This window comes from Lactuca virosa, chromosome 3, assembly GCF_052849685.1.
Source record: "Lactuca virosa cultivar CGN04683 chromosome 3, Lactuca_virosa_CGN04683_v6, whole genome shotgun sequence".
NCBI classification, from domain to species: domain Eukaryota; kingdom Viridiplantae; phylum Streptophyta; class Magnoliopsida; order Asterales; family Asteraceae; genus Lactuca; species Lactuca virosa.
Genome location: NC_136428.1, coordinates 229760698 through 229768883, shown reverse-complemented (window position 1 = coordinate 229768883; position 8186 = coordinate 229760698). Strand labels below are relative to the sequence as shown.

Sequence of the window (8186 nt, the reverse complement as noted above, 5' to 3'; positions counted from 1 at the left end):
AAGCGATGAGACGCGAATGTGGATTGAGAAGATCGAGTCGGATTTGTCTAAGTCGAGGGATCAGTTAATTTACTTGCAACGAGACAATTTGATGCTTCGAAAACAACGTAACATTTTTTGTTTGATTTCTAAAAGGCTTTACTTTAACATTACTCAATTGCACCTTGATTGTGAGATTGGTAAGAAAATTCACAAGATGATTTACCATTCCTCGAATTAAAGGAAGATAAAATTGACGCCGACTGTTATAAATACGAATCTATTGTCTCATCTGATGAGACTTCTGACGCTTACAGGGTAGGACTGGAACGAATTGAATCATACATTAAGTCCAAAGACCACAAAAACATGTTAGAACAGCTTTTGGACGAAAATGATAAAAAGCAAATCAAATCTGATACAATACAGAAATTCGATTCATTGAGTACCAAATTGAGTTCAGAAAACAAAATAAATGTTGAAAGCACATCTGAATTCGATGAGGCCACTGAGCAACTTGTAGAGCAAAAACTTCAAAGAAATCGGAGAAATCAGAGAAATCCTAATGAAAGGAAGCAATTTTGGCAATCACAAAATTCCAATTATGTTCGCAGAGAAAATCTTCCAATCAGAATGCGAAAGAGCGTTCGCATGAGAATCCTGGTCAATGTTCGCACTGTCATTCCTGCAATCCACAGAAACCAACTAGGAACCTTGCTCCAAAACCCTCTTTTTCAATGAAGCCCAATGATAAACCAAAATCTCATTATTCTGAACCAACGAAGGCTTCGCTCAAAGATGTCAAGGGAAAGGGAAAGTTAGTCTCGGATTCTGACGCTAAACCAAGAAATCGACTGATAACCCAAAGAAAGTTGAGAAAGAATTCGTCAAGAATCAAATCAAAAATAAACGAAAGCAATCTGATTCAAAAGAAACGAAAATGAAAGATAATAAAGTAAAAGTTTTCACCATAACTAAGAAAGATAAAACCACCTTAGTTAAACGAACTTATATGGTTGATATTGCAATTACTTTTCCCCGTTCTGTCAAAGGCTCAAAAGGACCAATCAACTTTGGGTTCCTAAATTTGCTTAATTTTTGCAGGTTATTCATGACGAGCAGTTTGACACCAAATGGTACATCGACCGTGGCTGCTCATGTCACATGAGAGGGAGGAAGGAGGAGTTGCAAGAGTTTCGATCTCTCAAAGATGGTGGAAATGTAAATTATGGAAACAATTTGTTTGGAAAGATCAAAGGCTATGAGATGATAACGAATGGAGATTTTTCAATTTGTAAGGTGGCGTATGTGGAAGGCTTACAACACAATATAATTAGTGTTTCACAATTAGTTGTAGGGACGGGTTTGAAAGTATCATTTGATGTTGAAGGATCTGAAATAAATGAAAAGAAAACGAAAGCAGTTCTCTTAAAGTCGGAGCGAAAAGGAGAAATGTATCCCTTGAATCTGAACCCGATACGAGGGAAGCCTGCCATATGCTTGCTGACGAAAGCTCACTCTGATGATAGCTGGCTATGACATAGAAGACTTTCGCACCTTAACTTCAAAGACATCAACAAGCCTGTACTTGGTGATCATGTGCGGGGGCTTCCTCTCTTGAAGTTTGATACGGATCATTTGTGTGCAGCTTGTGAAATGGGGAAGCAAAGTAGAAAAAGTCATCCAACACTAGTAAACACAAAAATCATCGAACCTTTGGAACTTCTACACATAGAACTTTGTGGACCATCTACAATCGAAAGTGTCGGTGGTAGTAAGTATATTCTTGTTATTGTTGATGATTTTCTCGTTTTACTTGGGTGTTCTTTCTTAAACAGAAATCTGAAGTTACTCCTAAACTCAAGAATTTTATAAAGCAAATAGAGCTTCAACTGCGAAAGTTGGTTTGCGGTGACAATGGGCTAGAATTTAAAAACCAAGCGTTTAAAGAATTTCTTGCTGAGAATGGAGTCTCACACAACTTTTCTGCTCCTTACACTCCATAACAGAACGATGTAGTTGAAAGACGAAACCGCTCTTTGTGCGAAGTTGCACGAACGATGCTCACGTTCACATGTCTGCCTCTATACTTCTGGGCGGATGCAATTGCGACTGCTTGTTTCACCCAAAACAGATCTATTCTGAATAAGTGATTCTCTATTACTCCTTATGAAATCTTAAACAATCGCAAACCTAATGTTAAGTTTTTCCATGTCTTTGGTTCCACGTGTGTCATTTTCAATTCAAAGGAACAACGAAACAAATTCGATGTGAAAGCTAACGAGGGTATATTTCTGGGATATTCGCTGACCTCCAAGGCATTTAGGGTTCTCAAAAAACGTTCAAAGAAGATGGAAGAAACCTATTATGTTACGTTCGATGATAACTACTTGAAGAGGATTCAGTCAAAAGAGAATCAATCTGAGGAAATCTTTCCTAAGCCAAGTCCAACCACTGTTCCAATCTCCAGTCTGTATGAAGAATTCATGCTACTTTTTTATGAACCAGAAAAGGTTGTCACATCCATAGCAAATGCAGCTGACAACAAAGCAGATGAATTGAAGAAGATAATTGATGACGCTGCGAAAGACATGCACACTCAACCATCAACTACGAACAAGCTCAAGACACAAGCACTACATTCCACGGGGAGAATTCTGACTCCAATAAACGTCCTGAGGGGGAGCAATCTACTCCTCAAAATACGAACATTCCATACCAGGGGGATGGTTACACTTCGTCTCTTTCTTCTGACCCACCCTCCGATACAAATGACTCACCTCCCACAGTGTCTGTCGAACCTCCATTGACCGGCAATACTTCAATACCTGAAGAAGAGGACCACTCGTCATTCGAGGGGGAGAATAAGGATGTGAATGTCGATTCAGACGTTCAATCTGAATTTGAAGAAGTAAACGTTGAACTCGATCCCTCTTATGATCCAAACTATCCTCCACTAGCCACATGGACCAGAGATCACCCCAAAACCCAAGTAACCGGTGAATCTTCTGCAGGAGTCCTTACGAGATCTCAGCAAAAAGCGAAACAAACTGCATTATTCTCTCAAGTAGAATATTATATGTTTAACTCATTCTTTTCCAAGGTAGAACCCAAAACCATCAATACTGCTCTTGATTATTCTGATTGGGTGCAAGCGATGCAAGACGAACTCAATGAGTTTGAACGAAACAAAGTATGGAGGCTAATTCCAACTCCACCAGATGCATCGTTTGTATGTTTAAAATGGGTGTTTTGCAACAAAATGGATAAAGAAGGGAACGATATAAGAAACAAGGCGAGACTCGTGGCTAAGGGATATTGTCAGGAAGAAGGCATCGACTACGAAGAAACCTTCGCGCGTGTTGCAAGGTTGGAATGTATTCACATCTTCCTGGCATACGCAACGCACAAGAACTTTGAGGTGTTTCAGATGGATGTTAAATGTGCGTTCTTAAACGGAGAATTAGAAGAGATTGAATACGTGGAACAACCACCTGGGTTCTTTAATCAGAGGTATCCCAATCACTCCTACATCTTGGATAAGGCAGTCTATGGTCTGATACAAGCTCCGAGAGCCTGGTATGAAACTCCCACTCGTTTTCTTAAAATGTCTAAATTTAAACAAGGTTTGGTTGACACAAACTTCTTTCGCAAGAAAGAGGGTGACCACTTAATGATCGTCCAAATTTATGTTGAAGACATCATCTTCGGTCTACGAATCCTAGCTTAACAACTGAATTCCGAAAGTTGACGGAAACTAAATTTGAGATGAGTTCCATGGGTCCAATTAACTTTTTCCTTGGATTGAATATAAGACAGGGACCAGAAGGCATTTTCATAAATCAGGAAGCATATACGAAGACCTTACTGCCTAAGTTTGGCATGGTGGGAGACTCCAAAGCGAAGGTTACAATGGCATTCAGAACGAAACTGACACCATCTATGGAAAAACCAGCTGCGGATATGACCCTTTATCGTCAAATGATAGGATCATTAATGCATCTAACAGCTAGTAGACCAGATATTATGTTTACCGTTTTTTATTGTGCTAGGTTCCAAGCAAATCCTCGCGAACCTTATATGGTGGCTGTCAAGAATATCTTCAGATACTTGAAACAAACCTCTTCTCTTGGCATATGGTACCCTGCGAAATCAGGCTTCTTCGTACAAGCGTTTTCAGATGCTGATCTTGGAGGATGTGGATTAGATAGAAAAGGCACAACTGCAGGATGTTAATTTCTCGATGGCAAACTTGTTAGTTGGCAATCCAAGAAGCAAACGTGCATATCCTTGTTGACAGCTGAAGCTGAATATATAGTTGTTGCTTCATGTACATCTCAAGTCACCTGGATTCAAATTCAGCTTCGTGACTATGGCTTAAGCATGAAACGAATCCCACTATATTATGACTCTGAAAGTGCTATTCGCATTTGTCACAACCTAGTGCAACACTCAAAGACGAAACACATAGCACTGAGGTATCATTTCATCAAGGATCATGTAGAAGACGGCCACGTTGAAATTCATTTCGTGAGATCCGCTGATCAATTGGCTGCCATATTCACAAAGGCCTTACTTGAAACAACATTCAATAGAATTCTTCAAGGCCTTGGAATGATGGAAGCGGAATTTGTTCCAAAACCACTTTTGCATTCATAATGATTATCCTGCGAATCGGTACGAACGTTCGCAGTAGTTCGTAGTCCACTGTTCATTCGCAGTCTACTTTGTCACTGCGAATCAGTGGAACGCTCACAGTAGTTCGTAGTCAACTGTTCATCGGTGGTTCAGATTTTACAATATCCTTTTGTACTTTATGTATAGTATATCTTATCCTTGTTTTGTCTTTAAATCTTTTCCGTTTTTATTTCTTTTTCAGAAAATCTCAAAATACAAAAATATTTTGTTTGTGTTTATTTTTATTTCTTTTATTTTCACAAATCTCAAAATACCAAAAATATCTTAAGAAGATCATGGAGGCACAAATTCATGTGATAGGGCAGGTATAATATTCTTCATCTATGTATTAGCTAAGTGTCCCTAGAATCATGCTGATGTATGTTGTCCAAAGCCTCGATTGACTCGATGTGAAGCCTTAATGAATCGAATCTACCATTCGTTTCTTCCCAACCAGGCTGTTAAATTCACATTCGTTATGAGCTACCTTACTCTTCTCACTTTTAGATAAGAGTTATCTACCTAGTCACTTTTGTATAGCAGAGGTACATTCGCTTATGTGGAACCACCTTCACAATTCTCCATTGACTTCGTACTCATTATTGTAACCCTTGAGACTCTCAACTATACTACTGAGGTTTATGGTTACACATCTTTTGTGTTAATGATCTTAGCTTCGTTAACCACGAACTGAGTGAAACCCAAAATCCAACTCACTTAATTGAATTCACGGCGAATAATTGAAAGTTCTAGAAATTCACCATGGAATTCAATAAAGCCACTTTCATGTTCTGTACCAAGGAATCTATTTTTCTTTTGCGAGATCTTTATGAAGTGTTCTTATTCCAAGTCACTTCTACCCATAAGATCCATTTTTTTTTTTTGAGATTTCAAAAGTTTAAACTTGTCACCTAAATAATTCCAAACCTACTCGTTCAACTGACTACACCGGTCACACGAGTACTTCATCCAACATTCGTAGTTATATCAAGTTCGTTGTTTGGTTGGAGAAATAGCTACCCGATAAGCCTTGTTTAAAGATGCCTTTCAATGTTTCTTATCTAACACTTGATCGTATTTCAACGGGAAACCACACAGACACTTCTTAGTCTCTCATGACTTTGAAGGAAGAGATATTTGCCCGGGATCCACAGTTTTTTGTCTTTATTGAGACATCACAAATCCCACATAACAATGTTTTATTTCTTTATCTTTGACACTCTTGCATGAAGATCCTAGTGATTTTCAAAAATTCTGGTTCGGGGTACTTATGTTTTTTTCGGGTTCGGAGTTTATTCAATGACGTTCGTTTCCAGGCAAGACGAATGTAATCTCTCTCTACTGTGAAAGGGCAAAGCTGACGCGGCATTTCCTATTGATAAGAATTGAAATGGGCGCGTGAATTTGAATCGACAACTACTTTATCGTCGTATGACGTATGGGACTGACACCTACAGTTGTCAAATCGTGCTTTATCAGGTGACGTTGCAGTAACCGATGCATTCTCTCTCTGGATTTCTCTCACAATTCAAATGGTATAAAAAGGTTTTGATGACTCATTCTTCATTACCACTCACAAAATACTCTCAAAATATTCGGCGATCAAAGCAATAATGTTCATCTTCTTCCTCAAAGCTTTATCAATGATGGGTTCATCTGAAAACTTCTCTTCTCAAGATCAAACAACACATTCTTCTCTTCTGGCTGTGAAACAACATCAAAACCTAGTGATTGATCTCGATCCAGTCAAGTATCATAGCTTTATGCTACCCATGATCGAGTGCCTCAAGTATTCTCCTCTCACAATCGCCCTTTCAAGAATGGAGAACGTTCCTCTCTCACTGTTGTCTAAGGCTTACTCATCAGCAAACTACATCAAGGAAGAACAAAGAATCAAGTTCGAGATCCACGACTTCAAGACCTCAATCACAAACTCTCAATTTTGTTCTCCTTCAACTTCCGCAATCTGATGACATGATCAACCCAGAGTCGGTGACAAGTGCCGCAATCTGATGACATGATCAACCCAGAGTCGGTGACAAGTTCCGAAAACCCAATTTGCCTCCACAGTGGAATGAGCTCTTCACCTTACTGTTTAAGGGGTTCTCTGAAAGGGTCACTGGATCAGACTGTGCTAGCAAGCTTTTCATGGCCATTCTCTACGGTCTCTACACAGGTTCAAACATCGACTATGACTTAGTTCTATGGGCTCAAGTTGTTCAGAGAACTCTCTCCAGCACACGTCACAGTGAGATCTCCTGTGCATGTTTCTGGACTCTCATAGTCAATCGTTCTATTGAAAAGCACCATCTGTAACTACGAAACCTCCTTCTAAACAACAGGCACAAACAACAACTTCTACTGCTGCTCCCAAAAGGCGAAAGCAGCCGGATCGCAAGCGAAATGCTCCCTCACCAAGTGAAAGCGAAGGTTCAGAGTCTGGCACTCCGTCAGACATTCGCAACGAGGAGGATGATACCGCTCGCAATGAAGAAGAAACTGTTCACCATACAGAGGAGACATCTAATCTTGAGGTAACTCAAACTTTCAATGACTCTGTTCCTTCTCCACCTCCTTCACCCAAAAACACCTCTATCCTAATTACAATTGCCCCATGTCCTCCACCAGTTTCTTCACAACAACAAACTAGTGTTCCTCTCACCATCCCACTGTTCACTGATTCTACAGTTCCTCTGACTACCTCTACCCCACCTTTGTTTCAGTCAACGTATCTGATACGGGGGCTCAAACTTCACGTTTCTCAACCCATGTTTCACATCCTGTTTCCCCTCTTAACCGAGATGACCAGGAGATGCTCTTTGATGATGGTGGTGAGGAAGATCTTGGGGGATTCACCTACAGTCCTTTCCAAATACAGACTGAGAGTGAAGATAGCGTGCCTTTTGCGAAAGGGCAACTTTAGTCCCTTCACGGGAAGATTGATCAACTGCTACTCGCTTCCCAAGCTTCATCTTCTGATGCATACTCTAAAGTTGCGGTTGAGTCTCTCTTCGAAAGGATCACGAAAGAGCATTATGCTAATGCTGAGAAGATGACCAAGGTAGTTGCTGATTCGGCTGCAGTTTTCAAGTCAACGACCAAAAAAGTCGATAAACTAATTGCTGACACCACTGCTTTCATGGAGAACTTCCAAACCACTTTCAACTCCAACACCACGACAGCCAATGAAGCTTTGAAGAGTCTGGGGTCTCTCTTCAAAACCGAGAAGACGAAGTTGCAAGAGATTCACACTGGTCTGAAAACTGACCATGAAGCATTTCAAACCTCCATCTCGTCTCAAATCTCAAAGCTTCAAGAAGAACTGGAAAAAGGAGAGTAACCTCAAGGACTCTCTTGCCATGAAGACATAATAAGTTAAGGAGTTAAGTGTCAAGCTGAACACTTCGGAGAAACAGGTCAATGATCTATCATCTGTGAGGTCAGTCATGCGAAGCTGTATCACTGATGTTACTAGCATGCTCTCGGATATCATTGAGACCAGGGACTCCATGATCACCATCACAATGCGT

General features: G+C 40.1%; 1 protein-coding gene across 1 annotated transcript; it reads left to right on the top strand.

Annotated features, from left to right (window-relative positions):
• The first annotated feature begins 2330 nt into the window (after window positions 1-2330).
• Window positions 2331-4215, top strand: LOC145164447 (uncharacterized). Its single transcript, XM_079083164.1, has 4 exons — window positions 2331-2651; window positions 2702-3127; window positions 3410-3492; window positions 4032-4215. The coding sequence occupies exons 1-4, from the start codon at window positions 2331-2333 to the stop codon at window positions 4213-4215; spliced, it is 1014 nt and encodes a 337-aa protein (XP_078939290.1).
• The last annotated feature ends 3971 nt before the right edge of the window (window positions 4216-8186 follow it).